The sequence below is a fragment of the Colossoma macropomum genome, unplaced genomic scaffold, assembly GCF_904425465.1.
Source record: "Colossoma macropomum unplaced genomic scaffold, Colossoma_macropomum, whole genome shotgun sequence".
Taxonomy (NCBI): Eukaryota; Metazoa; Chordata; class Actinopteri; order Characiformes; family Serrasalmidae; genus Colossoma; species Colossoma macropomum.
Window position 1 is genome coordinate 5,192,963 of NW_023494794.1, and position 21,143 is coordinate 5,214,105.

The following is a 21,143-nucleotide window of genomic DNA, read 5'->3' on the forward strand; positions in this document are numbered from 1 at the left end:
ACTACAATAGAAACATTTGTCAACTTTCTTTTGTTGGCATTCTCAATAATGTTGAATAATTGTTTTAGCCACAATGCTCAGCACTCAGGTTCTATATAACGCAGGATTGCTATTTTGTCAATGGACTCAAAGATATCTAATCAAAGTGTTTACACAAAACAACAACTTAAGAAGTTAACAGTCACACTCATGCATTTACCCTACATCCACCCATCACTCCTCTCCAGCCTCTGGCTAGCCTTAAGCCTACCTTTTCAACCCAAGTGTCCAAATGAATTATTGAACTGCCTCCATTTACATTGATTGGCCAGAGATGGCAATGTACACAGAGCTGGTTTTAATTATTTTGTCTAGCCTTTTATTTAGGGCACTTTCATTATCATCAATCATTAACTTGTTTATTAGTGCACAGTCAAGAGGCAGACGCCAAGACCGATGAGCCTCGAATTGCTCTCATTACCCCAGATAATGAATCCGAGACTGCACTCTATGCACGTGTGTGTTATGTGTGAGAGAAGATCGAGACAGACAGAGCGAAAGCCAGATGTTTGACTTCAGTCTAGCCTCTTCTGTGTACTTTAGGCTGAGGAAAGAAATGATTTCCTGCCCAGCGGCTCTTGCACACCTGATTTGACTGAACTCGAAAGGAAACGCAATGGGACTGGAAGTAATGAGCGCTTCTGCGTTCAGGCTGCTGGTTTTATCATCCGTTTCGACAGGTTTGTTAAGGTGCGTGTTAGAAGGCCTTGCTGGACATGGTCCAGTCAAAGGAAGAAAAAAAAAAAACAACTAAAAAAGACCTAAAGCCATTCCACAAGAGCAAGAAGGACACAGAAGATTAGTCACATGCAGTGGATTGATGAACATATAGATAGATACACTGTTAGACAAAAAGAACTGCTCACATGCTTGTACTGTACTGTGCAAATCCACCCTTTATTTATTTAATTTACAAAACCTCCATTAAGTCCAAGTTATTCATTTTTCAGGAAATATTTCTGAGGACATTAGATATAAGATAATCCACTTGCATAAGGAAAAAATCAAAGGGAGAAAATGGTGTTTCAAAAAAAAGAAAGATATAGAGAAAGATCCCCTAACACCTGTGCAAGACCTGTAAGGCCACCAAAACAGTCACAATCAGATAAACAGTTCCTAAATCTTTCTTCTATGAAAGATAGGAGTTAATAATTGCGCCTGAATTTCACTTAATGAACAGTGTGGCATCTTATGGGGTCAGTCATTTCTTTTGGAATGATTCAATTTGTTCATGTATTGTGGTTTACTATATTCAGAAGTACATAATATTATAAACCAACTGCACAATAGCAAATTAGGAAAGTGGGACAAATATGCTGTAACCAAAGATCTCCATCACTAATCCTGGAAAGCCACCACTGAACCCAGCTGTTGCAAAATTGTCATTAATTCTCCTTTCATTAATTATCTTCCATTTTCATTAATATACTGAAAAATATTGCTTAAAAAAACTTATACTGAGAATACTGAGTTGAATAAATCAAATTATAAGGGAGCCGTGCAGAAGAAAACCTCCAACAAGCCTGGCTGAACGTTAGTTGCAAACTTTTAGAGTACTATCCTCTGTCCACAACAGAATGCTAAAAACCAACCTAAATAAAATACTAGCCCAAATAAAATACTACATACTAACATACATAAGTAGTTTGAGCACTTTTGCTTACCTTATTTAAGTTCTCAAATAACTACTGGGATTTTTTTTTTTTGAGTGTCTCTAGTTGTTATAACTCTTCTGAGGGATTTGAATAGATGCTAATTTTAGCTTGGGAAGTAATAAAATAAACAAGACATCAGTTTGTGTCCCAGGACTACTCTTGCGCACTGCATAACAGATGCGTATAAGCAGTTCTTTTAGACTGCCAGTGTATACTGCAGCCTTCTGTGTTATCAGTATTGCACAGGCTAATGTCACAAAAATCAACAAACAATATACTGTGAACCCCACTAGCAATACTTAAAACATAAGTCAGAAAAGACTGTGTGAAGCAGAAACAGTGAGAGCTCCTCTGTGCTGAATATTTGAGCGACAGTTTTATACCATCTTCAAAGTGAGATGAGAGAAGGTTTGGGAGAGATTTCGTCTGACATCACCAGTTGGGTGTTTTGGCAACAAGAAAGGAGGGAATGAGGAAAGAAAGGGAGGAAAGAAGGAATTTCATCTTTTAGAAGACAGCTGCATCTCAAGTCTCACGCTGAGTGCAAAACCTTTTATGACTTGAAGCTTCTAGCTACAGGCAACAGAACTACTTTAAACATACACAAACAGACAGAAAAGGGTCTCGTCCACACGCGCAACACAGGCCAACAGCACACAGAGAAAAGCCTGGTACTAGAAAGAGGGTCACGTACACTAGAAGTATGGAAGAAAGCAGTGATTCAAGTTGAGCCAGTGTGCCAACAACCAACAAAACATGTTTACAGACATCTAATTTAAGCAAAGACTTAGTTTGCAGAGTACTCTTACTCTACTGAATTATAAGGGATCACATGACAGTAAGTTCTGATGGCATATTCTGATTGGTTGAGACCCTTTTTTAAAAAACAGCTGCTAAGTAAATAGCTTTCTGCTTTAGCACATTCAAAAACAGACAACAGATACATTCTACAAGATAATATTGGATCTCAGCCTGTTTGGCCAGATTCTGTTAAAACATAAAAGCAGCATTTCATTGCACTGCAGTCTTTATATTTTCTTCGTTTCCCTGTGATAAAATGGAATGGGTTTCTGAACTGTGATTTCAGTATCTGAATACTGGTGTCTTGAATGGTTAACAGAGTTCTCGAGTACCTGTGCACCTCCCTACTAATGACAGGCTTTTTGTCCTTTAAACAATGTTGATGAGAGTACCATTACCTCCTACTTTGAACCCCGTCTTCACAAGATGTTGGGCTAGCTTGGAAATTGCACACCCAACCTATTAAGTCGACATTTGCTCCCACATTTATCCCAAAATTTCTCATGGTTGCCCCCAGATGTTCTCGTTATAAGATCATGCCTGGTCCCAAGAGACTAGGCATTACTGCTGCTTAAAAACAGGACCTGTCGTAGACATGTCAAACTAGGCCCCCAACCAACTAGGCAATAAAATCAACCCCACCAGCAGTGGACTGATCCTTAATATTTATATAAGAAAATCACATTTGGGAATGTGGTGCTTAATTGAACATTAATCAAGCATAATGTCAGCCTGTAAATACTGTATTATACCACATGAAACTTGTGATTTTCTAAGTGTGAACACAGTTAATTTCTGTTTCTGTGTAGTAGAGTATTTTAAATTGAAAGTAGAAATTGCTTTAAATTTTGCTATTGTGTGAAAGTTCATTCTATTTAACTGTAAGTTTCTTTAAAGTTTAATTTTAAAAATGCTGTACAGCACTGTTTAACAAACTACTGGAGTCAGTAAATTTTTGACTATACAGTCAATTGCAAGTGTTTGGGTGCCCTGGTCAAATGACGTTATGTTGATTTTCTAAGTGAAAGTTCCACACATTCTCTACAGAGAACACACTGTACATTTTAATACACAATTTTTATTTTTTGAATTTAACACATCTGTAAATAAATAAATAAAATGTGGCCTGTGCAAAAGCTACCATACATTTAATATTTTATGTTTTATTTTCCAAACTCTGCAAATAAATAAATATTGCGCACAATATAAAGATCTCTATTTATACATAAATAGAAATTGTGCATAAAAATTGGCAGAAAAATGATATATTTAAGTGTGTTCTCTAAAGAGGATGTGTTAAATTAGCTTCACTTAGAAAATCAACAAAACGTAATTTGACTGGGGAATTCTGCATTTGACTGTATAATAGTATTTTAACCAATATTATCAGTTAGCAGAATTTTTTAACTATTTCAAACTTGGTGACAAAATGTTACATGTCAGTTGGGTCCCAACACAAACACACTCAAACACACGAACTACAATGTCACCCACCTGCTGACCGTCCAGTGGTATGACCATGGCAGGCAGACTTCGTTGCCGTCCGTGTCTCCAGCTGTCCAGCAGTCTACGTTGGGTCTCCAGCCGCTCCCTCTCTCTCTCCACACTGCGCTGGCCCTCGCGCAGCCTCTCCAGGCTCTGCTGGTAGTCCTGCAGTTGCTCCTGCAGCTCCTCACGCTCCTGCTGCAGCCTCTGCGTCTCCAGGTGGCACTGTTGCTCCCTCTGCTCCAGCACGCCCTCCTGCTGGCTGTGCCGAAGCTGCTGGGCATGGCACTCGCGCTCCCACTGCTGCCGTTCCCGGGCCAGGGTGCTGCGAAGGCGTGCCACGCCCGCCGCCTCCTCCCGGCGACGCTCCGCCTCCCGCTGTCGTTCCTGCTCCTGCAGACCGACTGAGGGGCGGGGCTGAGTGTTGTGGGGGGCGTGGTTTGACAAGAGAAGGAGGAGGAGCCGCTGGACTTCGTAGCAGCTATCCTGGATAGTGACGGCCGCCTGGAAAGGAAAAAACATGATGCATGACCTCAGCAGGGCACATTACTAAATGTGCTAATGACTGAGTGCTAATTTGGAGTAATCTGACTAATTAAATTATTGAAAGGCTGAAACTTGATTGAGGGCTTCAGTTGGTCATGTTGATTTTGAAGAAAATTGTGGAGAAAGTAATGCTGTAGTCAGCTCATATTCAGAGTCGTCAATCCACCTCTAAAGATACACTAGGACAGCGACTGTTCTAACACATCTGTTTTGCTTCATTTTATGAAAAAGAACAGGATTGGCCAGTTTTTTTCTTGTTGAGTTTCCTGGTTATTTTGATTTCCGCCCACATACAAACCAGCAATGTCTATCAATGGGTTTTTTTCGACAGGCTCCAAAATGTCTTGTTAATGCAACCTTAGGTACTTTGTTTGCACAATGCTAACGAACGGCTATTAGCTTTTATCACTTTTTACATTAGCCTTGCAAAATCTAGGAAGCAGACTTATCTTGGCTGATCGACTACACTTGGATATGAAGAAAACTGGGAAAATTTGATTTTTCACTCATGAGACTTTCCAATGGTATACAACAACTCGTCTACGAATGTTTGAATTGTTAAACTATCTGGAGAAACTTTGTTTATCTAACGCATTAGGGTTAAAATGTGGATGAAAGATTTAGATTTTGGGTTTAGGTTAGACTTAAAGTTAGTAATAGGTTCAGAGTTTGAAGAGCAAAAACCATCTCAGTAACATTTAAGGGAAAAAAAAACAGAAATATTTATACTATCTACAGTAAACAGCACTTATAAATAACACTTCAGTTAAGACTATGTGTCATAAGTAATAATAAGTAATGTACATTGCTTTCTTGGCCCTGACTGCACTGAAGTATTCTAGCTGAAAGACCCATCAACACAAAGCTAAATGTAAGATATTTTATTCATGAAGTATAATTCAGAAGTGACCAAAAAGCACACATTACATTTTCCAACCTCTCTTTATCTCTTAGAATTGTTAGGTTATTTTTGTAACTGTGCCTTTAAGACTGACATACGTAAATGAATTCTAATTGGCTGTCCTATACTGTGCCTCATTCAAAAAACACTCCTTATAACTTCACTGTGACTGGGCGGAGCTAAACTGCTGTCAGACATATGTAAATGTCATTTTCATGACATCAACAATGAATTAAAATGAGCTCTTTTGGTCAATAAGACTGATGTTTTCAATAGCGTGTAGATAGTACATCAAACTTGTGAGTAAATTTTGTTTTTCTATGACTGAGGCCCTTTAAAATCACTTAAATGTAAAGGGGGAGGGGTGTGTCGGTGCCAAAGCTAAATTTAATTGATGTCTGAATGTCGCTTAAGGACAAGGTGAGCATATACAAAACATCTACAGTGGACCATCCAAATAAAGTGTTACTTCTTCCACTGAAAAACATCTGTGAAATAACGTGCTGGCTGACTCACTACTTGAGGACGAGTGCAATAGACTCATGCAAATTTAACTGGATTGCTCATCCCTAAATTAGTACTCTTCAATGATCACTTCACGCCTCTTCACTCAAGCAACCGTCAGGCAGCACAGATTAAAAGATTTAAGTGGCTTTATTTGCCAAGTGTCAGAGGGGCACTGGAAAACTTACTCATCAGCCTTTCAGTGGATGTGCCATTTGTTTCTAAAACTCTCTTCTGAAACTTTTTTTTGGCTCCTCGGTGACTCTATAAAGGTTAACTTCAAAAGGAATTTTAGATCTTAGCCTCCAAATAGGAATACCAAATAAATACAGTGTCTGCAGACTGTCCTTAAAGGAGTCCTCCAGTGTTTTTCAAGCCTAAGTCTGCACTACACAAACATAATAACTCCGAAATCTTTTATTATCTATTTAGTTATCAAGACAACTTTAGTTAGGACTGAATTTAGGACAGTAGTTATTACAGAATAACAGTTCCTAAAATTCATGACCTTATGTTAACTCCAGATAAGAAAACATTATTACAGAAGCATCCTAACTTGACAAAATTTCCTAAATACTGTCTTAACTTTAAGATAAACCACTTTGGCATCCTAACTTCTGATTTAACCTTCCCGCTTAGCCGCTTTGTCAAAAAAGAGAATGTTAGTTTTTAGGCAGCAAAACAAGTTCACAACTAGCACAATGACGGTATATTACAACTCTGTGTGTTAATGTTAATAAAATATTGCAGCAATGGTGTTCAATAGTGATCAGGCAGAGCTGAACATGTGGCTGTTATTTAGGAGGAATAATATTAGCATGGAAGGTTCAAGCTTTGGGAAATGGAAACGGAAACCTTGGAATGGTGACGCCCCGTTAAACAGCAGGGGACTGTGAAAACATTCTTATCTTTCAGTTTATTACACTTTAGCTTTGTCTTGTTTCTGTACATGGATAGATGTCAAGCTAATTACTATTACTATTAACATTATTTTGATTATGTTTCACCTATGCACTTATCGCTGTTTGCTTGGTTAACAGACATAATCAAATACCGACTATGATTGAGTAGTTTAGGATTTCCTGACTTGAGATAAGATGATGTAAAATAAGACAAGATTCCCAAATTAAGATAAGATTTGCTTCTGAAATACCAATTTTTGAAAAATCTAATCTTGATCTTGTCTTAATTTAGGACTAAAGATAGCAAGTTTCTGTAATACAGCCCCAGATCTCCATCTGGCGTATCTGCAGAAGGGATGCGCATTCAGACCTTTCATATACGAGCTTCACTGAGAGTGAATTAATGGTACACAAAAAAAAAGATGGTTCCTCGTTCTGTAGTAAGGAAATGGGTCCATATAGAACCATAAACACTGAAAGAACCCTTTGCATGATTAAAGGGTTCTTTGCATTGTAAAAGCGTTCTTCCAATTAATGGAGAACATGCTATAGATGGTTATATATAGAGCCTTTTTGAAAAAGGTTCAGTATAGCACCAAAAATGGTTCTTCTATTGTAGCAAGCTTGACATTGTAAAAATAGAAGAACCCTTTTTGGTGCTATACAGAACCCTTTTCAGAAAGGTTCTATATAGAACCATATACAACATACACAACCGCTGTCAGTTGAGACCACTGGCGAACTATTCTGGATTAGGTTAATATGATGATACAGTTTTCCAAACGGTCTTTAGGCATCATCTTAAAATTTAATTAGGGATGTCCTGACATTTATTTTTTGCCCCCTCCCATTCTGTCAGATCTACACGATTCATGTGAACGTCATATTTGAAACTGAACTCAAACTGAATTTTACTGAAAGGCAATGACTTCACAAAATGGTTCTCATACATGCAAAGTGAGTCATGCAGTGTGTATGTCCTCTGAGGGTTTAAAGTGTGTGCGTGTGTGTGTGCGTGTGCGTGTGTGTGTGTGTGTGTGTGTGTGAGTGAGTGTGAGAGAGAGAGAGAGAGAGAGAGAGAGAGACAAAAAGAAAGAGACAGAGAGGGGTATATCTGTTTTAAAGAGATAAACAAGAGAGACAAACTATGATTCACTGTAATTACTCTGTGTTTGTGTATGTGTGAATGAGACAGTAAAATGAGATCACCTGCAGACTGTAAAGCAACTGGGTCAAACTCTGGACACTCTGGCACACCTGGACATAAACACACAAACAAAAACAATGACTAAACAGAAACCAGCCACACCCAAGAGCAGGGTGACATACATCCATGATGACCTAATTTATTCTGATGACCACATTTATTTTGATGAATGTGGGCTATTTATAATAATACAGTTTACTGTGTTATAAACAACTTTTATAATAGAATCTTAGAGCATGTTTACATTTGATAAAGTCAAAATTAGCATCATTGTCCTTTTCACCACAGATGTGTTGAGTCAGAAAAGCAATATAGTATCTCCAGGACACAATGCTACATGATACAACAGTACAATGAGCTAAATGACACTAAACAATAATATACAATATATAATAACAATGCAACCATTAAGCACGAGACAGGAGAGACTAGACAGTGGACAATGGGTAAGGAAGAAAACAGACCACCTGTCCACAGTGGTAATGACTGCTGTCCATGTACTCATCAGGGCACATGAAACTTACAATGTGGAAACAAGCAGAGATTTGAGCGTAAATAGTGAATCAACTTCAGTGCGTGAAATCAAGCACCAGCCCTCAGAACCTCATTTACATAACCGTTACATGAAGCACACCCTAATTCATGCAGTTGTTTTGATGGGGAGCCGATGAAATGACACCATTCAGCGGCTCATTATCCAATGGCTGCGCTTGTAGGTGGGAGTTTGAGGCCGAGCAGTGAGTGCACTGCTCCCCCTACTTAACGAATGGAAAGAATACAATGACTGTAAAATGATGTGATTGTGTAGTGTGCTTATTTTCCTGAAATAACAGATTTAAACACAGTATTATTGAAATGCTACTGCACTAGCTGTGTTTTGTATTGTTTACTTTGTGTGCTGTGTCAGTTGTATAAAATAAAAGTACAGTGTAATTTGTTCTTAAATGGAACATGAATAGTTGCAGTACTAGTTTATCAGTGTGCCAGTGTACCAGTGTGCATGTAAAATAAGTACCTCCACTTTCATACTGGACTGCCATGTACCACAATGAGCAGTATTGTTATTTTCTATTATAATATATATAATATATCTAGTATAATAGATGATATTGAAAATAGGCTTGTTTAGTTCACCACTAAATCAAGCATTTTTTCAGGCTGTTAAATTACACTCAAATTCACCCACACTCCTACCAGACATGAGTTTGATTGTACAGATACACTAAAGATGGAACTGATGAATAACAAAACTGTCGGTGAAATTTGTGTGCCTTCATTTTATTCGGATGGGATTTGACTGAATGTAACTTTAAGGAATAAGGGTCATTTTGTACCGATTAAAGTGTCTGAGCAGGACTCCACGGCCTTGCACTTTAAGTTTTAAAAATAAATACTTAATTTTAAAGTATTACCATTATTACCTCTATCTACCACTATTATAACTCAGTGAAGAACCAAGGGAACCAATTTGACTTGAACTGAAAACATATCGATATGAACTGCAATTGCATTTTATGTTATAGTAACAAGGGTCATATATAAAGACTCAGTTTAACTAAATAAAAATGTATGGCACAATTAAATTAGGTCCAAATAATGATTTATATGTTTGAAATGGGAATTACTAAGAGATTAGGTATTTTTATGTAGCCCTCTACTAATAAATCTATTCTATCTTCCTTCCATATAGTGGTCATATTTTTTAAAGACAGATTAAACTTCACCCTTAAAAAAATCACCCATATAAGACTAACCTCATCCAGGCCTATAGAACAGAGCGTATTGGGGAAAGAGACCGACAATGAATATTCTTTGTTTACAATCCAAGGTGAAAACAGATTGCCCCCTTGAGGATATATGCACACTGGCAGCTTGTCTATTTCTAGTATACAGTGCCATCTGGTGGTTCTTGTTTGGCTGATATAACTGGCAACAGTGACCCAGCAGAGAATAAGAACTATAAATTAAAAGTAAATGTATTCGATTGCTGTTGAATGGCCACATTGACTTTATTCACAGCGAAATAGTTTAAAACTTTGCTAATAAGCAGTAATATAAGTCTCTTCTGTTCTCATTTTTAAGTTGTGTCCTATTTTGCTGCCTTATAAATGTCATGTGATCCACCATGTAATGTGAGGTTAAACAGGTCAGCATTTGCCTTCCAAAGTGTGCCACCGGAAATGAGCTGCTGAAGCATTAGAGAAGCTATCATTTACTTCCATTCATTTCAGGCGCTCTTCAATGTAAATATATACGGACCTCTGAGCTCTTGTAGACTACCATATGACCCCTGTTGTCTCCTATAATATGTCTTCCTTTCATTTGATCCACAGTTCTAACAATCACTTTATATCTTCAATATATACATTTATCTACAACAGTACAGAAAATGATGTGACTCAATAGACTGAACTGTAATATTTGAAGTAGAAGCACCTCAATAATATGAAGAGTGGAGTGGATCTGCTGCATAATAATAATAATAATAATAATAATAATAATAATAACAACAACAATGTCAAAATATGATGTTTGATACGTTGTTTTATGCATGAAAACTACAATTTATCATTTTAATCAAGAATTCTTGAACTCAGTTTTTATGTATTTGTTATTTTTATATTATTTTAGTAATTTATTCATCATTTAACAACAATCATTTATTATTTAATGAATTAGGTTTTATACCCTAATTTGTTGTTTAATAAAATAGTAAACATTTATTATTAAATTCTTCTTACATTTATTCTTTTGGTGATTGTATATTTCTGTAATTTGCCATTTAACCCCCAGTGAAGCATTTCGAGCATCATGTGCATTATGTTAAAATGAGGAGAATTATTCATTATTAGGAATGCATTAAGAATAGAAATAATAAAATTATATATTGTTTTTTCTGTATTGTTTTATGCCTTCTGCCCAGTGACCACTGGCATAGGCTGCAGCTCTCCCCGTGACACAGGAGGATACTGTACACCAAAAATTTGCATCATTGTGTTTCCCACACATAGGCTACACACTGTCACCCATTCTTAATGTCAATTTCCTGTATTTTGAAAATGGTTACTTCAAAAGATGGCAGCATCCAAGACGTGCTTCCAGGAATACATGGACCACTGAGCGAACACCATTGACATGAACAACCACTAATACTAAAGACTCTGTTCATGTCCAGGTCCTCCACTGGCAAAACCTAACCTTGCATGATTGGTAATAAAACACATTGTGAGTAACAAATTTATCTTTACAGAACATTTATTTTCTGCACACACATTCTATCACTTTTTAGATGTTCACAAGTTCACATCTATGAAGACGTGTTGATAGACCCTCAGCTGCTGTGCATGAAATTAAACAGAGACATTTAAAAGTCAATTAGGACCAATTACAACCTCCAAGAGAGGAAACTAAAAGGTGAGCTGTATTGTGGTCGATCAGAATGTTGCATTACACAAACAGGCCACATTACTATGCCCGAGTGTGCTATTTTGGACTAATTTGACAACTTAATTAAATTACTGAGAGCCTGTAACTTCATTAGGTCATCTGAAACTTGTTTTTGCAACTTCATGTGATGTCTGAAACCGGAAGATACAGAACACATACAGTTACCTAGCAACTGAATCTGTGGTAGTTTAGTTCAATATTCTCCAATTATGGTAGTAGAAAATGCCCAATAATGCTACCTCCACATGTTTTCATTATATTTTTTTTGCAAAAGGGCAGAAAAAGGGAGAATTATTTCCCTAAATGTAAGAATAAGCAGTCTTTTAGCTTATGCCTGGGTCAGCACTGTGCCTTATCAGTGTAATATACGGCACTGCATCATCCAAGGCGCCAACAGAAGCAGAAAAGGAAGGAGCTGAAGGAAATGAAGGTCTAATTATCACTGTTCATTTTTAATGAAATGGTGCCCTAGAGGCAGTGAAATGGACTCTCTCCTTATTTTGAGCTCATTAATGTTTCATAATATTAAGACTGGGATGTGATTTTAGTAGAAGACTCTAAATTATTAATGCTACTGTGTGGGACTAATAACCATATTTCTAGCAGTGAAGGGGGCTATTTGTATAGGTGTACTACTTAAAACATCTACTTTCAACCTTCTACTACCATTTGCTACATGCTTATGCACTATTAACAACACTGTTGCTTACAACAAGCTAGTATGTGCGGACTAAATATGACTAATTTTCTGTTTCTTATTTATAATACTTTCTAATGCTACTGAAATTTTGTTTTAATAACTCGCAACTGTAATTTCATCTGAATAGGAAGAGAAAGGTTAAATATACAATCAGGATATGGCAATGTCTATGAGTCCTTGTGTTTCTATGGCAATGTAGGTGACTACATGTGTTCCTATGGCAATACTTATGAGCACGTGTTTCCCTGGCAATGTCTGTGAGTCCTTGTGTCTCTATGGCAATGTCTCTGTGCCCATGTGTTTATATGACAGTGTTTATGAGCCAATGTGTGCAATGTATGTGTTTCCATATGTTTCTCTAGTAACGTCTATGAATACATTTTTTATATGGCAATATTCCATGTTTTTCTATGGCAACGTGAGTTCATTTATTTCTATGACAATGTCTGAGAGTCTATGTCTTTCAAAGGCAAAGTCTGTGGGTCCATGTACTTCTAGGGCAATGTCTGAGAGTTCATGTATTTCTAAGGCCGTGTCTATGAGTCATGTATTTCTTCTGAGAACGAAACATCCTCAAAATAAGTAAACTTGCCTGTTTTGCGGGTCCTCATCAGTAATGATTTCCTCACATCAGTAATGATTTCCTCTTAAGGCCGGTTTACTGGACAGGCCTTAAGTCTAGTCATGTATTTTATTTTCATTTCAGTGGAAAATCAGGATTCAGACTAAATCCCTGTCTGGGCAATTGGCGCTTTATCTATTTAACCCAATTGCTAGTCCACCAGTTCTACTTCTGACAGTCTTTCACAGATTTCTAATATTATCATATGAATCTCTCTACTGTCTATTCTGAATGTCTGTTTAATCTCATTTCTGTAATCATAGTTTTTTTAACTCCCATTTGTTAATATAATTTTGCTGTCCAGGGTCAACCAGAGTAGGACTTCTCTTACTGAGTCTTGATTCCTCTCAGTGTTTGTTCCTTATGATCTTTAAAGTTTTTGCCTGCTCATTAGTTTTTGCCTTGAGACAAAATCTGTTGTAAGAAGCACTATAATGCAATTCTAATTCTAACTGAACTGAAAAATGCATAAACAGGAACTGTTTCCTTACCTGAATATGCATATTATGATTGTCAGTCGCTGTGCTATGATTCTGAAGCTGGAGGTCCAGCCCTTCCTCTCCACCCACCTCCTCCTCTTCACCCCGTGGTGTGTCCACTAATGGGGATTCTCCTTCGGCAGGGGAAGGAGGAGGAGAAAGAGCAGCAGGAAGTGACTCCTTGCCGGAGGTGTCAGGTGCTGTCTGCTCCAGGAGTGTGGGGAGGACAGCTGAAGAGGAGGGAGAGCCACAGCGAGATGACAGAGCTGCTCTCAGACTCTCCGCTGGAAAACAGAAAAAAAGAGAGAGAGAGAGAGATTAAAGATTGCTATCATCAGATTCATATTTTACACTTTTACATTTTACTGCGAGCCATGGTAAAAACCAGGACAACCTCGGAAGGCCATAAAGTAAACGCTGGTGTGGCAGTAGGGTTTCATTCCAACCACACCAGCCCTTTGCGTATAAAAGGGTTGCTGCACAAGTTTTCAAGATCTTGAAGACCTTTTTAAGACTTCAACATAGCAAAATAAAATAAAATAAAATAAATAAATATCCCACTGCATGACTGTGCATATATTACATGCGAATATGGCATGTATCAATGTCTCTTTTATTCAAGTCAACTGATTGTAAATATACAGACATATGCATTGAGATTGCATGTTCTTTGTACTTCTGAGAGTGTTTAAATTTATCAGTTTAGCTGCCCATCAATCTTTGGTGGTCAGTTTCTGATGATAGGAATGTTGTCAGCTATATCATTTTAGTTCACTGACTATTCTGAATTAGTTTAATTTATAAAATGACATTCTTTAGGAATCATCTTAGCATTAAATTAGGGATATCCCAAATTTGCCCTTTGTCCATGTACCCTTTAACATGGAGTACCAGTTTTCACAGATAATACAGCTGCACAGATTAGGTAGGTAGATATGTTAAGCTGCCAACAGCACATATTTCTTCATTTTTAGTATATGCATAATGTGATATGCAAGAGTGATATATTTAAATGTTTTGGCTTACTTTATAGCCTTTTGGCTCATTGTTTAAAATGATCCAGTTCATTGACCTGATTGGCCAATTCACTGGTTACTTTAAAATGCAGTGAAATCTTTGAGATGTGCATGGTGGGACACTCAAATTATAAATATTGTTTTTTGTGGACTATTCATGTGCAATTACCATTTCATAACATCCTGAATTCACTATGATTTCATATTGCTTTAATACTCATGCAGTAGCCACTCCTTTTTTGTACAAGGTTTGGCAGCATGACACTTGTGACAAATGACTAGAATACTTTTATATGCCTTTAAATCTAATTAAAGACAGCAAAAATAAAGCAGAAACATGGGCATAAACACAGTAGAAACACAGGCACTCATTTTCCACTTTAAAGCAGTTCCAGACTGCAGACAATTAAATTGCTTTGTTATGTTCTGAAAATGTTTCTCACTGCTGTAGACTGTGGATAATGCTTGTTTATGGCACCTCTGCGACAGTTTTATGACAGCGGAGTAAACAGAGCGCAAAAACAATACAAAGGACCGAAAATGGATCAAGCTTATTTGTATTTAATACCTGATCCATTAAAATACGGCAGGATCAGACTTCCCTAAATTTAACATTTCTAATAGTACAATAAAAGACATTTTTAGACATTTTATGACAAATTTCATATCTATTCCAAGACTTTACACAACTTCTTAAGGACCTGTGGGAACCCTGTCCAGAATGGGACGCTGACAGTATAAGAAGCATTGATGTAAAATGGCTTCTTTTTTCATACTATCAATTTACTACTAGATTACAAATTCTACTACTAAACTACTACTAATTCACTACTGAACTATGACTACTACTACAGATTTAAACAAAAAAAAAATACAGAAAAAACAAACTGATATCATTGCAGTCCAAAAAAAACAAGTATCACCAAAATTCTCTCTCTGTCGGTCCATCCATCATGAAATTTTCACACAACCTATAGGGGCAGCCTCTGTGCTCAAATGATGTAGAAAAATGAAAATCTAACAAACAAAAGAAGTATTTATTGATATGCTGTGTTGAAAACACAATATTGTGCAGTGTGTACTGCATACAGTACCAGTATATACTGTAGCAAACAGTATAGTACTAGTACTGAGTGTAGTTCTGAGAACACAGTTCTGTTTGCATGGTGGAATAATTAGCCAGTAGGTTATCCAAGTATATTTAATGTACTGGAGAATTTAATGTTGAACACACTCTTCATGCTACTTGCTACTACTGGGCACAGTCTATACATGAACAGTATGCAGTAGGAAATTTTAAACATATACTAAAAAGTCATATACTAAAATTAGAGACCGTGCTCCTCAGATTAGAGATGTACACGGATACTCTGTTAACCATTTGAGATGGCAGTATTCAAATACTAAAATCACTATTTGGGTACTTGTTATGTTTCATCACAGGAAGATGGTAAAAACAAACAGGTTAACTATTTAGGTTTTACTGTAAAAATTTTCCAGTAAGTATATTATACTTTGCTACTAAAAAATATGAGTGTCTAAAATGTGAGTGAGTTGCCAAGGATGCGCTGTTAAGGATGCGATTCAGAAGGTAGCATGGTATAGATTTTTTGCTAACCACTCTAGCTGATATTAGCTAGATCCAGAAGCAGTTAATAATAATAATAATAATAATAATAATAATAATAATAATAATAATAATAATAATAATAATAATAACAACAACAACAACAACAACATCTTTTTTTATAGAGCACTTTTTATACCAGTGGTGGCTCAAAGTGCTTTACGAACAGGTGGTAACATTTATTTCAAACATATTTCTCTGATGTCTTTTCTCCTCAGTGGATGATATGCCAACTTGTTACTATGCTGAGCCAATTTATTTACACTGCTTCTGCTAATATCAGCTAGCCTAGTTATCAAAAAAGCCACACCAGAGCCAGATGCCATCTCTGCCTTCTAAGTCACAACTTAACACGTCCTTGGCAAAGTGCTCACGTTCAGGCACCCGTGTCTTACACTTATATTTTATGTATACTTACAAAACTTGCAGTCCTGTTAAATGAAATAAAATCAATGTTTTCACTGAATTGCTAACCTGTATATTCTCTCCATTTTCCAGCGATTAATAAGAACGAATTCACTGAAAAACAGTGTCAGTACTGCAATACTGGCACCTCAAGTGGTTAACTGGGTACCTGTGAACATCCCTAACATATCAACCTAATTAGCCTATAGCAGTTTAGCCCCACTCATTCCAACGAAAGTTAGAAGGCTTGTTTTAGACTCAACTGCCTCTGTTCTCACCACAAAGCTCTCAGTGAGAACAGAAGTCCCTCTCTGTATATAAACTTACACCAACATCATAAGTGGACAAAAGGGAAAACAAAAACATAAAATCCAGGAAAAATGTGAATATGGGCCTTTTTTCCTAGAATTGTACCTCCAGGCCAAGTATCATTCAAAATAACCACATTATGGAATGTGGCAATTTCTTAAAGATATTATGAGTGTTTTAATGGTGAGATTCCCAAAGCTGAGCTGATGTGTAACAGGTTGTAGATGGTCAGTACTGCACCAGATAGGGTGCCCAAGAGCGATGAACCTCATACAACCAAAGCCAACCTACAAGCTTAACTGTTGAGTTGAGCTAAGCTGAAATGGATCTTGAAGAAAGGGGGAGGAAATATAATATACATTTATTATCCACATCAACAAAGACGGCACTTATACCATCTGTGGTCAGGGGCTCATGCCCTCTCAAGTTCTACCTGTGCATGTGCCTGAAATTCATAATGTAACCTTGGCTTTAGAGCAGGGAAACAGTAAACCCTATAGAGCTGTGACCCTCAGGACCAAACTCTGACCACACTGCACTACAGCAAAAAATGTATGTGTCTCACCCTCTTTGAGTGCAGCGTTAAGCAGAACAGCAGCATGCGGAAGCTCGTCAGTTCCTGGTCGTACCAGCAGCCTGGGCTCGGGCCCCACGTCTCTGTGGCCCGCCATAGCTGAGAGCTCTGCGTAGATCTGCAGCTTCTCTTCCAGACTGGAGCAGATCAGCTGATCCTGACCACACAGAGACTCTGTCAAACAGACGGAGACCAGCACATGGTAAATATACATGCATGCAAATTGGCAACTTAAAAGCTGAGGGATTATTAAGAAAAAATATTACTGGATCTGGCTGTGAAAAGACTATAGCACTATCACAATTAACTATATGTGTAATTGAGTAATTTAGTGATTATCTTGACAATTTATTGAGCAAGCATTCACGTCCCCTTATGTCATTTAACACCACTGAAACCAGCCCTCCTTAAACATGGACATTTGAAGCTTGTAACAGACCATTCAGTGGAATATTCTTTATTTAGTATGTTGTAGGTTTACAGTAAAGCCTAACTCTGAATATTACTGGAGCAGTCTGTTAGCTAGTTAGCTGACTATCAAGTTGTGCAGCTTACATCTAATTAAACAAAACCTTTCACTTCATATACATGCAATTAACAGCAAACCTTTTACTTCCTGTACATGCAATATATTACTACTATTGTATGTGCATTCATTAGATCCTGGTGGTGGTGGGTTTCTTCTCTTTCAGTGATGCTCACAAAAATGATTTCAGTGCTTATAGCACTCCCTTGTGGTGATTCTGCTAAATACACCTTTATAATGACCTGCAGATATACTGTTCAATGTGCAACTTGATCATTAAGCAAATTAATCGAGATTAATCAAACAATTTTGAATCAAGTAATTGTGACACACTTAATGAATTGCATCAGCAAAATAACGGCAAAGGCCCTTAAAAGTTCCAAAAAAGTGAGAATTTAATTGATGTGAACAGTGATTGTGCCCCAATTACATTTTTACACTCAAAAACAACTATTTATTTGCAGATTTTTGTACATGGCACAATGATTGTCAAATGGAACATCTCAACAAAACATCACTCCAGTAAAAAAGTACAGTCATCTGACAGTAAATCAGGCTCTGAGTGGTGAGATGTGGAGCAGTTCACCTTGTAGTTTGTGAATTCTCTGGACCTTTGCTTCCGCCACTTTTCTCTCTTCTTCTGATTCGCATGCAGTATCATCTTCCTTTTCATGGCAACTGATAAAGAGAAGGCAGTATAACTGTATCTGTTCAGTGGTCAAAATATCAGTATTTGAACTGGAGGGGGGAGTAATCTATGCCAGTGCCAGAAGTTGGTGTTCTATGGATCAAAACTGAAGCACCATAATGAAATAATGTTTTTTCTGCTAGCTGGAGACTCTGTTAAGGCGATCAAACTTTATACTAATTGTTTCTAACAACTGGGCAGTTACACATCAACAATACATGCAACAAGAAATGTAACTACTGGTGTAACATTCACTGTTACAGATGGAATACATCACAGTTAGTACAGTTAGTTAATTACCTACATTATGAGAGTACACACAGTGCATCAAATCATGATGGACTAATACCAACCTGTAATTTCACAGTACCTATATGAAGATATATCTTTTAAAGATAAATAGACATTTTCTGTTATTGTGTAAATACTGTCACATTATACAGGGAGATTCATTCGAAAGAGGCCCCGAATATTCTGTAATAACTCTCGCTAGGATGAAGCAATCTGAACGAAACAATGTGCAACGTGCTTCTCAGTACATGGAGCCTCGAACAAGCTGGGATGCCCCTGCGTCAGAGCGATGAGGTAGGCGCCGGACAGCCGTCACAACGTTTATCCTCCGTTTGCAACTTCCGGGTGCATACCCCCGTACCCACTCATGTGTCTGGCATAAAACGTAGATCACTTCCAGCATCACATGTAATGCAATTGATTACACATACGTCAAGGTATGTTGTGTATTTTTTTGGTTCAGATTGCTTCATCCTAACGGGAGTTACAACAGAATATTCGGGGCCTCTTTCGAGTGAATCTCCTTGTAGAATGGTTTAAAGCCAGAACTTTGCTTACCATGTCACAAGACAAGCATCTTACCACAGCGAGCTAAATGCTTGGAAAGTTGCCATTTCCTGTGCACGTGTGGCGTATGTACAATTATGTACAATACATTGTAAAAATACAAAAGTAATGACTCTCATTTCATTACACGTGTAATTACATAAGAGAAAATTTGCTGTTACAACTATGAAGATACACTTATATAAGTGCATGAGCAAAAAGTTGATACACGTGTATTCACATAAGCTGTCCTACTATAATCCATCTATAATCCATCAGTAATGTAGTTGCATGTATTGTTAATGTGTAACTACATTGTTATTACAGACACTTAATATAAAGTTGGACCGATAAAGTTTTGGTACTCCACACACAGTAAGCCAGATGTATGTAGAAGCAAAAGCATTGCCCAAAATGTGCTTGATGGGTTCACTGCCCTACAAGGCTACATATTTTGCGCTCCATCTTCTTACTCATACACATCTGATCCTGAGAGCTGAAATAGTGTTATCCGCTGCAAATATTCTTTCAGCATGGCTGTGTTTTGCCACTGTGTCTGCTGACGTTACTAAAGAGGTCTTTTAACAACATGCCTTTGAGTCACCACCACAAACATACACCTAGTTTTAAAGAGCAGATAAAAATCCTTACAAAATCAGCTGATGTTAGATACTCCAATGTTAAGAAATTGAGTGGAATATGTAATCAGACTATATCTTCACTCATTTTCCATGCATTCCTGCCACGTTTTACGAAACCCTCCCTCAAATGTTAATGCTTGAGGGAGAGAAATTCATTCGGTGTTTTTTCCATGCATACAGCACATAAACTGTGTATTTAGGCTTGTGTGGCAGTTTCATACGTAACAAGCAAGCAGAATATGTCCAATCTGAGCTTAGTACATCTGATACAGTTGGGTATTGAGCTGGGAAGAAACAGTGGGATGTTCTAACAAGGAAATGTTAAGCTGATATCATATGGTATTCAATAAATCTGTGGGAAACAAAACATATTTCTAAGTGGACTAAGCAAGTCAACTTCTTTCAATCTTATTTTTAGAATTTATTTATAACTTTTTTCCCCCCTGTCGTTTCTTGTACTTGTAAGGAAATCTGGACACCATTAACAAATTTTCCTAGTGTGAACGTTCAAACTATCCATAGTTCCACCTTGTAGCCCATCTGCCTACGCACTGCTGCTATGACTCTTTGGCTAGAACCATTTCATTTAGACAGGGCTTTTATAGTCCACTGGTGGCTTGCTTGATAAAAGTTAATTTCAGCTACTGCTATGCCGTTAATTTATCACTGAAGCACACTGCATCTGAAGTACCATTTACAAGAGGACACAATACAGTTTCTGCAATATCGTTAATATCAGTAATGTTAGCTCTGGAGTATGATTTTAGCACACTATTTGGATAGTTCTCACAGTAGAACCATGAACAAATCAAAGAACAGCAAACTAATAAAAACAATAGCAAAGTGGAAAGCTCCAGTTCTCTTCTAAACAAGACATACTGTGTTATGAGAGTGTTATGAGAGCAAAGGCTACAATTGCCTAAGAGGGGGAACATGCAGCCACTGTTGCTCTCACTGGATGTCAGTAATTAAAACTGGAATCTGTGTTCACCTTATTTTTATGTTCACCCGGAATTCATGTGATTTTATGAGTAACACTTTCTATTACACTCCCATAAGTTAAGGTATTAACCAGGTGAGTGTGAGGCACAAACTTCAAGATACTAGATAATTATTTTGAGTAACATGAGAGATCCTAGACAGTCTTTATGATTTTCACTGCAATGCCCAACAGGTTCTATGCGTTAACTGGGTAAGTATGTTGTACAAACTCCACAGCACTGTGTAATTAT

At 37.3% G+C, this 21,143-nt stretch overlaps 1 protein-coding gene across 4 annotated transcripts in view; it reads right to left on the minus strand.

The window, feature by feature from the left end:
• arhgef28a (Rho guanine nucleotide exchange factor (GEF) 28a) overlaps positions 1-21,143 on the minus strand; it is a 129,554-nt gene that overhangs the window by 15,324 nt on the left and 93,087 nt on the right. For all 4 annotated transcript variants that reach the window (XM_036579946.1, XM_036579945.1, XM_036579943.1 and 1 more), the window contains 5 exons: positions 18,332-18,423; positions 17,211-17,393; positions 13,301-13,572; positions 8,043-8,090; positions 3,990-4,484 (listed from right to left, as the gene is read on the minus strand). In XM_036579946.1, the coding sequence (XP_036435839.1) occupies positions 3,990-4,484; positions 8,043-8,090; positions 13,301-13,572; positions 17,211-17,393; positions 18,332-18,423 (1,090 nt within the window). The remainder of the gene's footprint in view (positions 1-3,989; positions 4,485-8,042; positions 8,091-13,300; positions 13,573-17,210; positions 17,394-18,331; positions 18,424-21,143) is intronic.